The sequence below is a fragment of the Orbicella franksi genome, chromosome 3 (genome assembly GCF_964199315.1).
Source record: "Orbicella franksi chromosome 3, jaOrbFran1.1, whole genome shotgun sequence".
Lineage (NCBI taxonomy): Eukaryota > Metazoa > Cnidaria > Anthozoa > Scleractinia > Merulinidae > Orbicella > Orbicella franksi.
Window position 1 is genome coordinate 19,690,058 of NC_138147.1, and position 19,758 is coordinate 19,709,815.

Below are 19,758 nucleotides of genomic sequence, written 5' to 3' on the forward strand. Positions count from 1 at the left end.
ATCAACCTCATTTATATCCTCCACCTAACCTTACTTTAGTATATGACGTCATTGGAAAGGCCAAGGGCAACATGGCGGATGAAATGTTGAACGGTCTGCAGCCAGCTACCTTTTGACGGTATATTGTACACACAGAAGTGCGAGCTTAGATAGCTTCGTAACTGATTTTTTAGTTTTTCCTGCCTGACTTTTACCATCACGCAAATGAAATAAGGCCAACCTTGAGATCAGGACGTGAACAAGTTCAGCGAATGAATGAATGAATCAATGAACTTAACCTAATTGGGTTTATTAGGCGTCCCTAAGAGATTCTGCGATTCAACATGCAGATTTTCGTGAATCTGTTAAACGCAAAGAAGATTGTGGTGGAGGTGGAACCTTTGGATACCGTGGAAACCCTGAAGAATAAGATCTCAGAAGCAACGGGACTTCCACTACCTGCCCAATCTCTCAACGCGCAAAATGGCGCTAAGATCGAAAATGGCCGTCGCATTTATCTGGGAGATTTGATAAAGCCAAACACAATCATCAATTTGGCTCGCAAACGGGATGCATCGTTATCTTCGTTTTATGTCAATGCTGTGACAGAAGCGGGGAGAGTTTTAACTGTAATTCCTGAGGGAGGGAACTCTTCAAGTGTCCAGAATTTGAGAAGTAAATTATCGACAATGCTGGATCTACCAGCAGACAGCATGTTTCTGCGTCTGGTGGATTTGTCTCGTTTCGTGAATAAGGGTTTAGTGGTATTATTTAACAGTATGGAGGAGTGTGGTGTGGTCAGTGGTTCTGTTTTGTACGTGCAAATTCATCCATGGAAAGAAGAGTAAGTTTAAAATATAAAGAAAAATAAAGGCTAAAGTGTACGTGATCCGGTTAATGCAAATTAATCAGTGTGTGATTTTATTTATATTAGAAAAACAATATTTAGTTTCGTGATGTGGTCAAAAATATAAATTCTAAAAAAGGAAAAAAATTCTTAGCATTTCTAATTTATTATAGTAATACAAGAGTGACCATGAGTGGTCATTCCCCAATGTCCCCAAAATATGGTCCAGCGCCCGGGTGCAGCGAAATATTGACACTGTTAGACTTAACAAGTTTTATCTTTATTTTTATTTGCATTTTCATTTTAATTACCCGTTCTGTTTTATTAAATAAAATGAAATTTTAAATTTCATGACTGACATATACAAATCATGTACATGTATGGATCTCTATACTGCACCTACAGTTTTTAGGATGTAATAACCATCAAAATATCAAAATCTATACATGTATTTATGAAAAACACAGAATAACTTATGACTAAGTGTTTCAGCATTTGTTAACACATTTTTACTTAGTGATATTTCTTCGCTAAATGTACTCTTCTTCTTTTTTACAGTTGGTTCCATGGGAAAATAACTCGTGACCAGGCAGAACAAGTTATGTCTTCTGCTACTAATGGACAGTTCCTGGTCAAAGAGAGCCTGACCTTTCCTGGTGATTATGTTCTCTTTGTTTGGTAAGTTTGTCTTTTTTGCAAGTTGTTCGATTGGTTAACGGCTAATAAATTAACCTTAAATATTAAAAAAACAAATTTTGTTATCTTTAGACCAGCTCAGAGAAAACTCACTTATCATCCCAAAATTATGATATTCGATAATGATCAACAAAAGAATGTGGCTCTAGAATGTAAAGAATTTGTGAGATATCTAGGTGTAATAATTGACAATAATCTTTCTTGGAAACATCATATTGATCATGTAGCTATTAAAATAAGCCGAACTGTAGGATTGATTTGTAAACTACGGCACTTTCTGCCAAGACAAACTCTTTTAACTATTTATAGATCCTTAGTTACTCCTTATTTAACTTATGGTTTGGTGGCCTGGGGCCAAGCATATAAATCACACCTTGAAAAGCTTCTCAAGCTCCAAAAGCGAGCTCTTCGCTTTATTTATTTTTCTGAGCGAAATCAACATACGATTCCTTTATTTATTGATGCCGGTGTTTTACCGTTAAAATTTTTGTATTATGAGCTTTTAGCTAACCTTATGTTTGAAATAAGACACAGAAATGCTCCTGGAAACATTCAAGATCACTTTCAAGACATTTCTGATATTCATTCTTACAATACTCGATGCTCTGTCTCAAATAATTTTTACACACAAAGTTCTAGACTCTCAATTCAAGTGAATTCATTTTCTAGAATCGGAACAAAAATTTGGAATGAAATGCCTATATATTTAAGAAAGCTTCCAAAAAAATGTCTTTAAGAGGAAAATAAAACAAACACTTTTTGAAATTCTAGCTTCAGAAGACTGTTATATTGATCTTACAGAAATCGTTCAAAAAGTAAAGTTGAATTTATTTTCCTCCTAGTATGTATTCATTAATACTCAATAATTTCGCTTTAGGGTATCTGTAGTCTGGTCGTAACTGTTGTTAATTATTATTTGTAATATCGTTAGTATGTATGTATGTATGTATGTATGTATGTATGTATGTATGTATGTATGTATGTATGTATGTATGTATGTATGTATGTATGTATGTATGTATGTATGTATGTATGTATGTATGTATGTATGTATGTATGTATGTATGTATGTATGTATGTATGTATGTATGTATGTATGTATGTATGTATGTATGTATGTATGTATGTATGTATGTATGTATGTATGTATGTATGTATGTATGTATGTATGTATGTATGTATGTATGTATGTATGTATGTATGTATGTATGTATGTATGTATGTATGTATGTATGTATGTATGTATGTATGTATGTATGTATGTATGTATGTATGTATGTATGTATGTATGTATGTATGTATGTATGTATGTATGTATGTATGTATGTATGTATGTATGTATGTATGTATGTATGTATGTATGTATGTATGTATGTATGTATGTATGTATGTATGTATGTATGTATGTATGTATGTATGTATGTATGTATGTATGTATGTATGTATGTATGTATGTATGTATGTATGTATGTATGTATGTATGTATGTATGTATGTATGTATGTATGTATGTATGTATGTATGTATGTATGTATGTATGTATGTATGTATGTATGTATGTATGTATGTATGTATGTATGTATGTATGTATGTATGTATGTATGTATGTATGTATGTATGTATGTATGTATGTATGTATGTATGTATGTATGTATGTATGTATGTATGTATGTATGTATGTATGTATGTATGTATGTATGTATGTATGTATGTATGTATGTATGTATGTATGTATGTATGTATGTATGTATGTATGTATGTATGTATGTATGTATGTATGTATGTATGTATGTATGTATGTATGTATGTATGTATGTATGTATGTATGTATGTATGTATGTATGTATGTATGTATGTATGTATGTATGTATGTATGTATGTATGTATGTATGTATGTATGTATGTATGTATGTATGTATGTATGTATGTATGTATGTATGTATGTATGTATGTATGTATGTATGTATGTATGTATGTATGTATGTATGTATGTATGTATGTATGTATGTATGTATGTATGTATGTATGTATGTATGTATGTATGTATGTATGTATGTATGTATGTATGTATGTATGTATGTATGTATGTATGTATGTATGTATGTATGTATGTATGTATGTATGTATGTATGTATGTATGTATGTATGTATGTATGTATGTATGTATGTATGTATGTATGTATGTATGTATGTATGTATGTATGTATGTATGTATATATTGCTGGCACAGGGAGCAGGAAGTTTGTGATTGAAAGTTGTCACTTATTTTGATTGACAAAACATGGTGGATTATACATAAACAATAGCCTCCATTGGGCATGAAAATATGCTTGGATAAAATATTATTTGTCCACGGACATTATCTGTTCTGAGAAGCAAATAGTTTTCCAAGAGCGTAGCTCGAGGAAAATTGTGAGCTTTGAGGAACAGATAATGTCCAAGGACAAATATTCAAGCATATTTTTGCACCATATGGAGGCTATTGTGTTTATTATCCTTCAAATATTTTTCGCCACAAGCACAGTTTAGAAAATTAGGGAGTATGCTCGGATATTCCCCAGTTTTAGCGGGGGAATATTTGATCACTTGACGCCTTTAGACCAATCGTGCATGAGCGAAAACATTTGATGGATTATAAACAAATATATTACATGTTACCATGCATCTGTTCAATAATTGATCACAGATCAGTGTTGGAAACTGCTGTAAATTTTGACAGCACTCTCCTTTCGGGCATGTGACTCTCAAATTGCACTTACCTGGTATAATTTTCACTCGCTCACTCAGAAAGATGCCTCCCCTCCTAAAAAATCTCTGCATTAATTTACAAACCATATGTTTTTTCAGTATCTCTTGATCACATACGCCCAGCTGGTCATTTCATGTTGAGCTTTGTTGTTCTGGCCCATTTACCAGACGCCTCTTTAGGATCGCGGGCCGATTTTACTGTTTTACTCATTTTTTGTCATCAACTTTTGACACTCTTGGGAAATATTTTTATATTGCCAAATTCACATATCCTGAGAATCGAGATATGGGAGTAAACAACTTGTCAGCAGGTGGATTAGCTAGCATGATGATTTTCTTTCAATGAAAAATTATTCTAAAAGACCTTAAACTCAAAGATAACTACAACAAAGGTACTTTTATTTTCAAAACAGTTCCTACATGTATTCAAGACCCTTCACGATCTTTGAGATTCATTCCTTAACAGGCAACCATCCTTGTTCCTAGAGAGCAATGGTATCACTTCATACACAAGTAACCATTACTTAGTTTATCACTGCTAGGAAGCCATATTTCATTTTGCCTAAATTTATCAGGCATCTCAAAAGCTAAGATAGAAATAAATAAATAAATAAATAAATATACATTTATATAGCGCCATTTTCCACTAATTGTCCATGGCGCTTTACAATACTTTAAAATTAAAATCCTAATTCTTTAAAAACCTAAAATCCTAAATCCTAAAAGTTAAAATCCTAAGAATTAAATACGCTATATAATACAATTAGGCTACAAATAAAAAGTAAAAACTACAAATCAAATGCACGCTTAAAAAGATAAGTCTTAAGATTAGCCTTAAAAACTGCCTCTGATGATGAAAGTCTGATCTGGAGGGGTAGTTTATTCCAGAGCCTTGGTGCCGCCACGGCAAAAGCCCTTTCACCATACGTTTTAAGATTTGCTTTAGGCTCATCAAGCAACCTGTTGTTTGAAGATCTTAGTGTCCGACCAGAAATGTTAAATCGCAGTAGGTCTCTAATGTAATCAGGGACCAGTCCATTCAGAGCTTTGTAAGTTAACAACAATATTTTGAAAATAATCCTAAAATGAACTGGCAACCAATGTAAGCTCCTTAGTATTGGTGTGATGTGTTCCTGCCTTCTAGTCAAGGTAACAAGGCGAGCTGCTGAGTTCTGTACAAGCTGAAGTCTATTAATCAGATACTTTGGGAGACCGTACAGTAGGGCGTTACAATAGTCCAAACGCGATGTTATGTAAGCATGAACAATAGTCTCAGTAGTACTCTGGGATAGGTATTGTCTAATTTTAGCTATACTACGAATGCGGAAAAATGCGCTCTTGCAGTTTATTTTAACATGTTCTTTGAAATCCAAACATTGATCGAATGCAACTCCTAAATTCCTGGCCTGTTTACTAGGCTTGGTAAAAAAACTAGGTAAAAAAAGCACTGGTCTAGAGATATCTTTGCGAAAATGGAAAATATAATGGAGCATTATCAACATTCAAGCTTAAAAAATTTCCCAAGAATGAAAATCATGCTCGCCAAATGGGCAGGTGATCGATGATTTGTACTCACCTAACACTTTTCACACTTGCATTGGCGAGCAGGCAAGTGCTTATTTCTAACACTGCAGTTGATGTCAGAATGTGGCAAGGACAAAAAATTCGCACTCAATGTGATGGCAGAGTGTGTCACTGATGTTGTTACCACACTGTGAAGTCTTTGTTATCAATTACCAAGTTAAAGTAGGAATTTTATCACAGCTATTTAATGTTGTTATCTTCTTTTACTCCCTTCAAACTTGATTCTCCTCCTAGGGGGAAAGAATGACTAGTCCCTTTTTTGGCTCTTCATTTACTGTAAACAATATAGCAAGCAGTAATTCATTAAGGACACTGTAAATCAATTTTGTAATCTCTCTTATTTAGTATTGAAGGTAAAACCAAGCATTACAAAGTGAGCTGTAAAAGAAACATGACTTTTACCATCAATGACAAAGAGTACTTTGACAATATCACTGAGATGGTTACGGTAATATATGATCTAATAATTTGTTTTATTCTTAATTAATTGTCTGAACAATAGGAAAACAAACTGTAGTAATAATACCTCTTCATTTAGTCATTTCTTAACAACACAATTTTTCTTATCACTTTCTTCTGCCTGTTCTATATATTATATCAAGAACCAGTTTTCTTTTTCTGCATACATTGTGCATATTAAATAGCGATTTTGCATGCAAAAGAGAGATTTCCAAAGTTTGACTTACATGCTGACCAAGCAGGTGTTTTATGCAACTTTGGTTTCACTGTAGCTGTGTCTGTAAAAGCAAATCAACTGAATGATTAAAAGTGACCTTGGGAAACTGCAAAACTAACATGAACTACTGCATTGTAAAATTGTACAGTATGCTTTCCTTACCTGCAGAAGATGTTCCTAAGGACAATTTTGTTATTAAAGATATCGTATGCCGTTTGAATATGTTTTAAAGTATTTACACGTACATAAGAAATCTTATAAATTAATATTCATCATTTGGATGTTGTTTCTGATGAAGTTACCTTTATCACAGTTCTACCAGAACAACACAGGATGTCTGCCAATTGAACTTACAGAACCTGTCTGTAGGTGTGAGTTCAATGGCGGCAGTGCTGATGATTCTTCTCAGCATACAGGAGAAGGTAATGTCAGGGAATTCTTCTTAGTAGCATTCAATCACTATACAAGAAATAAACATCAATGACAGGTTACTCAGCGGGCTGCATGGTCAAGTGGTTTAGATTTCAGTAATAATTAATAATTACTCACTGAAGTGGAGGTAAATATCCATCACTTTCACTGACACTGAGGTGAATAATTGTTTTAGTATATACCACTCAAGCTGAATAATTAGCAGACCAAAACATTATTTTATGTGTGACAAGCGGTCGGAAATTTTAAAATCTCTCTTGCCGGCTGCTCGGAGGTGAATAGTACTTGCTAATCACCTCGGAGTTAACCAACCAGAGCACTCGAAAAGCACTATTCACTTGTGTGGTATATACTAATTTCAAATACAGACCAATCATGCAATGCTTTTGAGTGGTATTATGTATACCATATGATATCCCACAAGTCACTTGCATATTCTCAGTACATGTATACACACATGGCTTTAAGAAAATACAAATGACAAGTGAAATATTGAATTCCATGGTGTATCATGATAAAGTGGTGCATAACCATTTGTTTATCAATTATAATGCTATCGAAAATACAGTGGTGACACAATCAATGCATTGCATCATGAGAATGTTGGGTGTAATGATGTGGATAATACAAGGCTTTCCTGTTTAAAAATTTCCAATTGCTTGCATTTTCCATGGCATGGTATAAATAATTATTATTATATAATAATTTGTAGTATTCATTATTTAGGCATGTTCCATTGATCATGCACAGGCTTTCAAAATGTTTTGAAAATATTCACAGAAATCCTTTTGTTTGTTTTTAGAGTTTTTGAAATTAAATGAAATGTTAAACTTTCTAACTTAAGCGAGTTGCTTAAGTCTGTATGCAAATCTCACCATCACCAGCAACATACACTGTAGAGGCCAAATAATGCCTTTATTCAATTTAGTAATAATTATTGCTTATGTAACATTTGCTACCTTTGTAAAGAAAACCATAATGTAACCAGCAAGTAATACTTCACTTACAATCAAACTACATTAAAGACCTTTCAACATTTTGCTTTATTTGCCAGGCAACACACTGCCAAGAGCTCGACTTCAAACAAATGCAATCTCAGAAATCCAGCTTCGTGTGATAGTTGAGTCAAAGACATTCTCACTTCTCACAAGTCCTTTTAATCAAGTGCTTACCCTCAAAGAGCAGGTAGAAGAGTTAAGTGGGGTGCCTGCAGACTGTCAGTTGTTAGAGCTGGATGGCAAGCCATTGGTGATGGATACTTTTCTTCTTTGTGACTATCACATCATGGAAAACTCAACAATTTACGTTCAAGTTCACCCTTGGAATGAGGAGTAAGTGCTGGGCAGTATGGCAACGAACTGCATACACATGTAGACTTTGTTTGTTAAATTTTACCCGACATTTTTGTTCTTAAGTTAATGTTAAACTTAATTAAATAAATGTTCGGGGCTGTCAATCAGAGCTGTAACCCATGGCACCTGTTAAGCCCCGGCCAAACAATCCCAACATTTGAACACAACACATCGCAACATTGTTGGACGCAACATGTTGAGTGTGTTTGGCCTTCCTGTTGCAATGTGTCGCGATATGTTGGGTATTGAAAATCAAACTAGTGCACATGCCCGGGCACAACATTGTTGCATGAACCTGGCCAAACGATTACAACATCATGCAACATCCACAAATGTTGCATGAAAAATTTGACCATTTTCAAATTTGAGCCAACAACACCCAACATATTGCAACATGTTACAACGAGTCGCAACAGGGTGGCCAAACATGCGCAACATGCTGTGCCCAACAATGTTGCAATATGTTGAGTTGAAATGTTGCAATCATTTGGCCGGGGCTGTACAGCTGAGTATGCTTGATGGGCCCTTGTTGGTACAGCTGAACTTGCCTGTAAGTGGTATAATTCACCATAAAGTAGCAAGTTTGCTACAGGTGTGAAGATCAAGGCTATAGATGAATCAAAACTTATTGACAGCCCCCATGTTATTCATTCAACTGATGTTCAAACTCCTACACTTAGTTATCAAGTTTGGCTTTTAGAGTTACTTCACCCTCTTTCTTTCTTTCTTGTTCAAAGATGGATGCCCCATACTGATAATAATAATACTGACAATGACAATGACAATGACAATGACAATGACAATGACAATGACAATGACAATGACAATGACAATGACAATGACAATGACACTGACAATGACAAGGACAAGGACAAGGACAATGACAATGACAATGATAATGACAATGATAATGATAATGACAATGATAATGACACTGACACTGACAATGGCAATGATAATGATATATAAATTATATATTTAGAGACATATTATATTATATAATCATGCATGGTTTCTATGTCAGAACCTTCCATTAGGACAGATTATCCTATATTCAGTACATTGTACCTCACAAAAAGTCATGTGTTGTAACATAAAACAGATGTGATCAAACACAATTTGGTAAACAGATACATAGTACCAACCAGTAGTCCATGTCATTGCGCATGTCCTGTTTTGTTGACACAGCTGGTACGTTGGTAAAATGTCAGCCAGTGATATAGACTGTGTTGTCAGTCAGCTCAGTGATGTTACAGATGGAATGTTCCTAGTCAGAGAAAGCATATCACATCCAGGATGTTATTATCTTTATGTCTGGTGAGTTAGATTATGGTAGGAATGAGCAAAAAAACTCATAAGATGTGTGACACTATGCCGATAAATTAGATATGACGCTCAAAAGGCTCTTAAAAGTGTCAAATAGTTGCTGGTTAACTAAATGCTTCGGGCTTAGCCCGAAGAAGAAGGGCTTAGCCCAGAACATTTAGTTAACCAGCAACTATTTGACACTTTTAAGAGCCTTTTGAGGCTCATATTTAATTTATGATTATGGTATTGTGTCTTGAATATCCGTAAAGTTTCATTTATTTTCCTAATGTGAGTCAAAAACATTAAGATGAAATCCGATAGGAAATCAAGCAATTCAGCTTTTAGAGGACAGAAACCTTGAACCAGAATAATTTTAAGTATTTCTATGGTCCTTTTTTCATTTTTTAGAAGCTTAAGATACAAATAGTTGCCTGAAAATAAGCAAAATAAATTTCACAGGTAACATTTCACTATTGTGGTCATTTCGCCAGTACTGTCAAGTGTTTCAATATGAACTTCAAAATGCTTTTCAACATCTGGTGTTGTTGGTAATTAAAACAGTCCCACAGACGTTTGCAATACAATGTAAAAAATCTTGGTACAAAGTTTTACTCCACTTGATTCCTTGTTAAATCTTAATAATTAAGATTGAATTAATTCCCATTTGTCATAAATTAGCCAAATTACCCTAAGTAGATGAGAAGCAAACACTTAAACCTTTCAGCCACTCAGCTGTCAGTACTGGGCTAATTACACCTCAAGCTCTTTGTATTGCTGTATCCACAGGTGTAAAGGCAAGTCAAACCACTACAGAGTACTCAACAAGAAAAACATGTTCACTGTTGATAACAAGCAGCAATTTAGCAGCTTGTCTCATCTGGTAGAGGTGAGCTGTGAATAATGATAAGTCAATTGTCTGAGAAGTACACTGTATATTAAGGTGGCTGGTACCAGTTTTCTCGCGCGGTGAGTAGATCACCATCATGCGTCATGCGTGAGTAACACGTACGATAGAGGCGCAAGATTTAAAACCGGAAAGTCCCAAACAAATATGGCGGCGCGGGGCTTTTACCTCGCACGGTCACTTTAGTACGGAATTCGCATTTAAAGGAGGCTTTACCTGCTAGAACAACTTTAGTCAATTCTGTGTATTTAAGAAAAATTGTTTCGGGAATTCAATGTTTCCCAAATTTCAAAGGAAACTTGATCGATCTTGACAGCCACCGGAAGCGTATAAGGGACTCGCAAAACATCGCAAATCTACCCAGAATTTGTGTGAAAATCCTACAGAGTAAGCCCAGGAGGTTGTCTTTAACAACAACTACAACTGTAAATGAAGTTTTAGCAGCAAACAAAACAAAACGCCTGTTCGGAGCCCGCTCGCCTGTGCAGGCACACGAAGCAGTCAGTGGTAGTCAAAACAGCTCATGAGCAACTGCTGATCTTATAAAGTCTGGATTTTTGAATGTGTGTCTATGCACGTGGGAGTAACGGAACTCGCGAAGGCTTTTACATGAAAGCAAACCCAGTGACCCCTTTTTTTTATTGTTTTAATATAATATTATTGAGAGGAAGCATCAGAAAAAAGGTAAAAAATACTACGGAAGGAAATTTGCACTTCGTGCAAATTGTCGTTTTTCCAAGTTTACAAGAAATTGGCTCCGTAAAATTATTTTAAAATTGTTGTGCATATTCATTTTCTGATGCCAAAAGCTATTGATTAAAGGGTCACCGGTCAATTTTTTAGTTATTAGTGACATAAGCAAAAAATCAGGTCTGGAAAATCATTTTAGAATGTTGCCATGGTAACTACTGACAACAAAATAACAGCTTATTTAGATCAAGTATAAATTATATAATCCAAACTTACAAAAATATTACAATGGCCCTGGTCTGCCTTTTTGTTCTATTCTTACAAAGTTATGAGCCGTCAAAAACCTGAAAACTGGTACGAGCCACCTTAAGTTAAAGATCTAGATAAAGAAAAGAAAGGGATATCTAAGCTAGGTTATCCAGTGGATATAAGAAAGAGAGGTATTGAGGTTGAGAAAAGGAAGGAGGCAGGCAGGTAAGAAGAAGCTCATATGCTCTCACACGAGGGAAGGAGGGACTGAGCGAGAAAAAATGGTTATATTGGGTTACATTTTTGCATACAGGAAGTACTGATTGAATTGTTTTCTTAACTAGAATATTACTGTGAAACTAGACCATTGATATTTACTTTCCAGTATTACAAACACCAGCGTGGTTCTCTGAAAACACAACTCACTAAGCCTGTGAAATTGGACAAAGAACAGAGAGGTAAATGCAGATTATATCTTATTATTTTGGTGTGAATGGTAAACACAATTTGAAGTTCAAGAGTTTTTACATGGAGTTGCATACAAATAGTTGTTAAAAGTATTCTTTGATATATACAGAAAGAGGGAATCAGAGTACATTGTATCCAATTTTGCCTTGTCTCCTTTAGTACTCATCACTCTTTACTGTATCAAAAAATTGCCAAACAGAACATATTTTAAAAAGAAATGTATGGTAATCAGTAACTAGAGACTGACTGGCTCAAAACAAGTATTTCTCACACACCACTGGTAGCAATGTTAAGCTGACTGCTGCAGCCTGACCTTTATTGCAAAATCAAAGCTAATACAAATAACGAAAACACCTGTACATTATACTTTAAAATCTTCCGGTGAGTGGGTGGGAAAGTCGACAGTGGCAGATGCAACAGAAAAGACTGCCCACCCCACAGGTGACATGACCGATACCAAGGCCCCTAGCGGTGTGTGAGAAGAACATTTTTCACTTATGTCATTCACTCAGCCAGTGAAAAATTACTCTTCTCTGTTTTGCAGGTCTTATTCCACCAGCCATTCTTGCAAGAGGCAGTAAAGCCAAAGCAGCATACAGACGAGCCTTAGAACGTGGTAAAACATGTGACATCCGTGTGCGAGTCATGCTGATTGGACAAGACCATGCGGGTAAGACAAGTGTTAAGAGATCTTTGAAGGGTGACAAGTTCAACAGAGATGAAGCCAGCACAGCAGGAGTGCAGATGGACCTTCCCTTGTTAAGCGTTGGAGAACGGCCGTGGAAGCCAGCATCCCAGTCTGATGAAACAACTACTGTGTTTGATCATAAGAGTGCACAGCTAGTGGCTCGGCAGCTGTCAGGAAGTTCTGATGAACTGGAAGAGCCGCCCACCAAACGCAGTTCTTGTGATATGCTTGAGGAGTGTCCTGTAGAAAAGAAATGTCATGCTAATGGAGTAGGCAGCTCTGAATCTAATGCTGATTTGGAAAAGTTTCATTCTCAGACCAGTGTTCTATCCAATGGGATAGGAAGCTCTCAAGGTTCACCACTCTCCCCACCCATGGGAGGTAAATATCAATTTGGATTATGTGTAGTACTAAAATTAGCACTTAGGTTGTAGAATCTTAGAAGTGGTGCGAGTTAAAACATGCAAGTTAGTAGGGACTGACTAGGTACATGCAGTTGTAAGTCCTACTGTGAAAGGATTTTATGAATCAAAGTACTTCTAAGTACTTATTTTTAGAAACTAATTTTCCATTTTACGCAACGTTTTTGATTAAGTTTGTTTTTTGTTTGCATCTTTATTTGTTTGTCTTGTGTGCTTAATTAATCCTTGTTGTAGTACATCAGCAGGGAAGTGAAAATAATGGCAATGATGTTGTATGCCCCTGACTGTTCATCAACCAACTGTTTTGTTGTTAGCTTGGCACTGTCATTTTGTAGTTTAAAGGTGAATTTCCACATTCGCGTCTTCTCGCGCGTGTTGAACCACATTTATTTTTTTCCATGGACCTAGGCCGTCCAGTTTTTAAATTTCATCATTTTATTTAACACGATTTTTACTTTGAAATTCAAGCCATTTAACGCGGGTGAGATAACGTAGCAGTGGGAATTTCGCTTATATGTTTTCTCCTAGAGTGTGCCAGGTTTGGCTGTGTACATAGTAACTGGTTACTTTTCAGTGCTTCATTGATGTTCATTTAAGGATCCTTCCTTAAATTCCAACATAAGGGTGAAAGTTGTTTGTCACACACAATCATTTCTCCTTGTCTTTAGCAGTGAGTCATATGGAGCCTACCTCGCCAATCTTTCAAGATGAAGTGTTCACTAATGATCACGATCCGTTTGGTGATCTGCCACAGGAGATCATCAGCTTGGTAGAAGGTATCCTCGTACAAGACAATCAAACAACTGCAGTCGACGAGATATGGCCAGTAATCTGGGACTTTGCAGGCCAATCCCTTTATCATGCCATACATCCGATATTCATGTCACGGGAGGCTGTATATCTGTTGGTATCTGACCTAAGCAAAGACCTGTTCCAAAGGCCAGACACTCGTGCAAAACCTTGTGAACAGTCGCGTGAGCGGGGGATGGAGATGTCAAACAGGGGCGACTCCGGTCTTGATCATCTCATGAAATGGATGGACTTGGTTCATTCTTTTCAGGATCCCAGCAGTGTGGATTCCGTAGACATTGCTCAGCCACCTGTCATATTAGTTGGAACGCATGCAGACAAAGTGGTCGGTGATCCATGGCGCGTTATGAATGTCATCTTGGACAGTTTTGAGGGAAAGGCCTTTTCATCGCATATTGTTGACGAGAAATTTGTGGTCGACAATACTCGTGCTGGTCAACCGTTTCAACATGAAGATCAAAATGTCCAGAGGCTGAGGAAGAAGATTCTTTCCGTAGCTGCAACGTTACCTCACACAAAGCGAGAAATTCCTCTGCAGTGGCTTCGCGTTGAGAAAGTACTCCATCGGCTAGCCAGCAGTGGCGTCAAGCACATTACTAAGACGGATTTCAAAGCCATTTCTAACAGAATATGTCAGTTTGAATTCCAGGAAGATAGTGAAGAGCTGCTTCATTTCCTGTGTGATTGTGGTGCAGTTCTTTACTTCAACGAGGCTGACAATTCCAGCAGCTTGGTTATTCTGGACCCACAGTGGTTAATCAATGTCTTTTGTCAAATCATAACTGTTGTTCCAAGCAAGAAAGAACCAATGCGAATCCGTGAACATCGCCGGACCCTTGCTAAAGATGGCATCTTGTCCCAAGAACTTATCAACTATGCTTGTCAGAACCTCAGCCTTTCACTTTCCCAAAACTCGCTTCTTTCGATCATGGAAAAATCCAACCTCATTTGTCGCTGGGATGTTCAGAAGGACAAGGTGCTCATTCTTGTGCCTTCAATGATGACTGCCAAGCCAGAAGAGGAAATATCAGGATTAATTTGCCAAGGCTCAGTTGGACCAATTTACATTCAGTTTCACACTGGATATGTGCCTTATGGCTTGTTTTCCAGATTCCTTGTGTTGTTTGGTCAGTACGCCTCCCACGATCTTGCTGCCCGACCGCCCAAACTTTCCGCAAATGCAGCCCGATTTTTTATTTGTAAGAGAAACAACTACAATCTGACGTTCGCTTGCTTCAAGAGTGTCATCACAATTCATTTGGTTCATGAGGGCAAGTCAGAGGACGGCCAAGAGACTGTTACCATCTGTCAGCAAGTCTGCAGGTTTGTAGAACTGGAGTTTGAGCAAACCTTTTAGTTTACCGTAAAGGATCCCTGTCAGCCACACGTTTGTTTTTGTTTACATGCGAGAGTTTGGCCGTTATATTTTGTTCCGAGCATGTCAAAACAAAGGAAATCACTGTGAAACTTTTAATATTTTCATTGAACATTGTGATTTTTTTTTTAGCAAGAGTGAGTACAAATAAAGATTGATTGATTGATCAGAAATGCGAACCATTTAACCGAAAATCCCGGAAATTCCGAGATGAAAATCAATAGGAACAGAAATTCCCAGAAAAAATTTTCGGAAATTTGGGTACAGCTCGCGGATGTGTCCTCTTTTCCGAAAACTGTGGAAACTGTTGTTCCATTGGCCACTAGACATTTCTGGGAATGTTGAATGGAAAGCACCCTACACTGTCATAATCCTGTTTTTTGTGTACGTTACACTAAGCTTAACCAATCAACTATTTGCGCGTGGTTGATTTGGTATAGACGAGTACATTGTTCGTGTTATTATGGGGGGTCTTATTTGACTTCATTTTTTTCCTCTGTAAGTGTATAGCTTGGACGCGCATGTATTTTTAGCGCGAGGATCACCGTATGTGTAGTAATGGTTGATTATTGTCGTCTTCAGTTTTGTTGAAGACATTCTTCAGTTTCTTGCTGAGCAGTGTCCATGGCTACACTCCATGACATGGCAGCTGTGTGCTCGCTGTGATCTGTGTGTTGGTGAAGATGAAGATCCTGAGGGCTGTTCATGGCATCATGTCCACTCCTGTCTTCACCCTGACTGCGCGCACTTCATTCCCTTAGCCTCACAACCTTTAAGATGTGATAGGACCTATAAGCTGAACTCCGTACTTACTGTGGACAAGATTCAACCCTGGATGAAGGTACGTACAAACTGAGAATAATCTACTATTACAGAATCAATCGTGAAGGATTTGAAGTCTGCCTGGGTTGGCGTTGGGTTTGTTCTCCACAAAACACCTTTTCAGGTTAAGTAGCCATTCTGTAAGTTGTCAGTGTAACTTGGATATAATGGACTGTTTGTAAGTTGATCCAGGGACGAGGTTTTTTCCAAACATTGACGATTTTCATCTCTCAGGCTGAACTGGAACTAGCCCACTAAAGAGAATGGTGCACGGCTCAATTTGAAGATTTTTTAGCTGCCTTTATGACGATCTAGGTTTAATTCTATTTGAAGTCTGTTCTACGGATTGTAATAACTTTTCCAAGAAGCCTTAATTACATGAGACTGACACAAGTTTGTGGTTTATCAGGAGAACTGTCAAGTCAGTAAACCTCAGTGAACAGTGTACAATGGTTATATACAAAGCAATTGTAAACAATGTTCGACTAAACGGCTTTGAAAACAAGGTTGATGAGTGCACGAGTGAAAGGGACATACCTTAAACATCCCTGTTTTAGAAAAAGTTCAATGTTCTTGCTAAAGATATCGTTTAACATAATCGTGCTAGCTTTTAGTCGTTTTAAAGATTAAAGTTTTTATTAATGTCCAATATTTGTTTTCTCTTCGTTTCTCAGTATTTCGACTACAGAGATCAGAAAACAGGTAAACGTGTCTTGTAGCCTGATAATAAAATCTTTCAGTTTCTAAAGAGTAAACATGGTGTACCTATGGGAATAAAAGCTAGTTGGTGATACAGTTGTGAAGCTGGTGATTCAGTTGTCAATGAGTGGTGTAATTTTATTGTAGAGTTGGTAAGTAGTAAAGGAAAGATCGGCAAGGTAGGAAAATTTCTCCTTCCCAGCTAAGATTCTAGTGTTTTGTGCTCATCCCTAATCTGGTAGACTTTCTTAGTCTGCAGTTAAATGTTGAGTGGGAAGAGTTGATTACGATAAAAATGAATGTTGAGGAATGTAGCTGCTATTCCATATCTACCTGAAAATGAGTTATTTACACAGTTTCCAAAGATTGAGCGGTTATGCTTTTAACTTGATACAATTGATTGTCTTGTAGATGGACTTCGTTTTAAACCTGGTCTTGTTTCCAGTAATGATCTGCTGCACATAGCACGTGACGTGGGCGTACAGTGGGATTCATTAGGTCGCGTTCTGTTGGGTGAGAAGGAAGTGGAACACATTGACTACGACCAGAAGACACTGTTTGAAAAGTGCTTCGGTATGCTGACTAGCTGGACAAGAGCTCGAGGATCCAGTGCTACATACGCTGCGTTGGGACAGGCGTTAATGCAGGATCGGCACACACAAGATCTTTGTTCAAAGTATTGCTTGGCATCGCAGGGAGTGCTTGAAAGTAGTGTCTGAAAGAAGATGATCGGGAACTAATAGGCAAGGAATGGGAGAATCTCCTCTCAAGGTATACTCTCTGAGAGTTTATTTATTCCAAGGTGTAGGTATGTTTGTAAAACTACCTGGCCTGATTATTCTTTTCCTTATGTGAATAAAATAATCAGTAACTTAAAAGAGAAAAGCGCATTACCGATTTCAAATAACACTGTTTCACGTTCTTCCTAAGAATTTGTGCAAAACGAAGACCCTCGTGTATATTGTTTGTAACTAATTTATGTAAAGGTATATGGAAAAGCTGATCCGTGAATGAGTGGTCAGCTCTCGTACGTACAGCTATACAACAAGATGTAATTATTTAAGCTAAGTACAAATAGAAGATAGATAAAATAAATAGATAAATGATAATCGAGTAAAAATCCATCCGCGCGCTTTTTCTAATGCATTAGGTGTAAATCTATGACAAGAAATAATTGGACTGAAATAACAGAAAAAATTGAAGCAAATTTCAGTAAGAATTCTGCTAAAACAATGTGATTATTCGCTCTCGATTTCTATGAGGTAATAGCTTATTCGGCCTGCGGCCTCATCAATTATTGCCTTACAGAAATCTTGATCTCATAATCATTTTTTTTTCTAATAGAAAAGCAGTAGAAGTTAGGGAGAACGACAAATGCTGTGGGAACACGAGCCGATAGGTGAGTGTTTTCACAGCTTTTCCGAGAGAAGTGATCTTATATCTCGATAGCAACACGAAGAACTAAGTGTTCTCTACTTCTTTTGGAAAGCACCGTGAGAAAAAGATGGAAAGAAAGAAAAATCTTTTGTTCAATTATCAAAATGTATGTTGTCTTTGCTGGTGCTGTTGGTGCGCGCTTTCTTACAGGGTGTTTTCTAAACGTGAATATCAATCATACCCCGACTTTCATATTTTGGTTTCATTGTCTCAGGGAATTGTTGATCCAGAGTAACTAAAGAACGTGGATGACTTGAGATTTTGCCTCATCAAATTTAGGGAGCCAAAGTTTTTGCACCGACTAACTTTTCAATTACAGATTAGTACTGAAACTACAGGCATTCGCCACTACCTACACCAACCAGCTTGGTTAGTATTAGCGATTGGTTTTACCTTACACGTTGAGAAATAGACGAAAGGGAAGGAAAATATAAAATTTAAAAAAAATGGAAGAAATTGTGCCTGCTTGAAGTCATGTCGTTAACGTGTTGTAATGTATTTTGTTTATCCTTAAAATCTTAGTGTTAATGAAGGTAATTTAAGAGAATGTTGTGATCTGTGGTAGGAATAAAGGAAACATTGTAATAACGTATGCTGTCCTCCCCTTATCCTTTCTTGCGGTTCTTTTCAGTAGTCGAATATTCTCTTAGTCACTTCCCTGTACCATCTATTCCACGTTCATGTTTTAAAAACGGGATTGTCGAAGCTTGGTACACGTTTAGTGTGTGATATCAGTTCACAGTAAAATTCTTGCTCTGGCTGCGCCACTGTCAGTCATCTCTTGTTGTAAGTGTCGGCCGACAGGTGGTGAAGGTGAACCCTTCCTGTGACATTCGAACATTTAAATTACATTTTATAATTGCAAACAAACCTTCGGTCGTGGGCTCATTTCCGTTTCTCGTGAGAGAAAGATCTCAGTTTCTGGTGAAATATTCCGTATTCAATAATTTTGATTGATGTAATGTCGGGAAACCCTAAAGCATGGAATCCGGAACTAGAATCCTAGAAACCAGAGTAACGACCAGTATTGAACTGGCAACGAACTGTAACAAAACATTTGTTCAGAGCAACCCCTAGCTGTACATCTCGCCCGGTTGAACAAAAAGGTGGATAACGTAATCTATCCATTGGGTAAATCACCATCCAGTCAGGGTTGATGATTTTTCGGGTGGATAGAGTTGCCATCCTTTGTTGAACCTGGCCCCGGCGGGAGCACGGTTCCTGTGAGTGTCCCGATTACATTACCCTGAAAAGACTAGCGAGTTGCACAACAGCAACAAGCTATAGGCCCTTTGCAGGATCCGGTCACATGGTACGGAATTAATTACGCTGGGACGCAAGTTACGTAGTGAGACTTCCAAAACAAAGGAAAGTCGGGCTGGACTGGTACAAGTTCCTTTGGTTTGGAAGTCCCACTGCGTAACTTGTGTCCCAGCGTAATTAATTCCGTACCATGTGACCGGATCGTGCAAAGGGTCTGTTGTCACAACATTGACATCAAAGTGATGTTTGCGTGCGATGAGTTTCTGGCAATTTTTCACCATCTTTTAGCAACATATATGGTCCGATCCGT

At 37.1% G+C, this 19,758-nt stretch overlaps 1 protein-coding gene across 2 annotated transcripts; it reads left to right on the top strand.

Moving 5' to 3' along the window:
* Window positions 1–60: 60 nt before the first annotated feature.
* LOC145482570 (uncharacterized) lies at window positions 61–18,777 on the top strand. 2 transcript variants are annotated; one of them, XM_081461165.1, is made up of 13 exons: window positions 61–823; window positions 1,385–1,504; window positions 6,199–6,301; window positions 6,843–6,951; window positions 8,016–8,292; window positions 9,502–9,630; window positions 10,408–10,507; window positions 11,850–11,922; window positions 12,477–13,001; window positions 13,711–15,175; window positions 15,810–16,068; window positions 16,724–16,751; window positions 17,160–18,777. In XM_081461165.1, exons 1-13 carry the CDS (start codon window positions 324–326, stop codon window positions 17,465–17,467), a joined length of 3,996 nt encoding a protein of 1,331 aa, XP_081317291.1. In that variant the 5' UTR covers window positions 61–323; the 3' UTR covers window positions 17,468–18,777. The 2 variants fall into 2 exon arrangements, with proteins under 2 accessions (XP_081317291.1, XP_081317292.1); XM_081461166.1 differs by having other exon boundaries at window positions 13,714–15,175.
* Window positions 18,778–19,758: the final 981 nt, after the last annotated feature.

Bases quoted from the DNA above. Each gene is read 5' to 3' on its own strand.
- LOC145482570 (XM_081461165.1), top strand. From the start codon at position 324: ATGCAGATTTTCGTGAATCTGTTAAACGCAAAGAAGATTGTGGTGGAG. The intron at 8,293-9,501 runs GTAAGTGCTGGG...TTGTTGACACAG, and splicing joins GTTCACCCTTGGAATGAGGA to CTGGTACGTTGGTAAAATGT. The intron at 9,631-10,407 runs GTGAGTTAGATT...CTGTATCCACAG, and splicing joins TGTTATTATCTTTATGTCTG to GTGTAAAGGCAAGTCAAACC.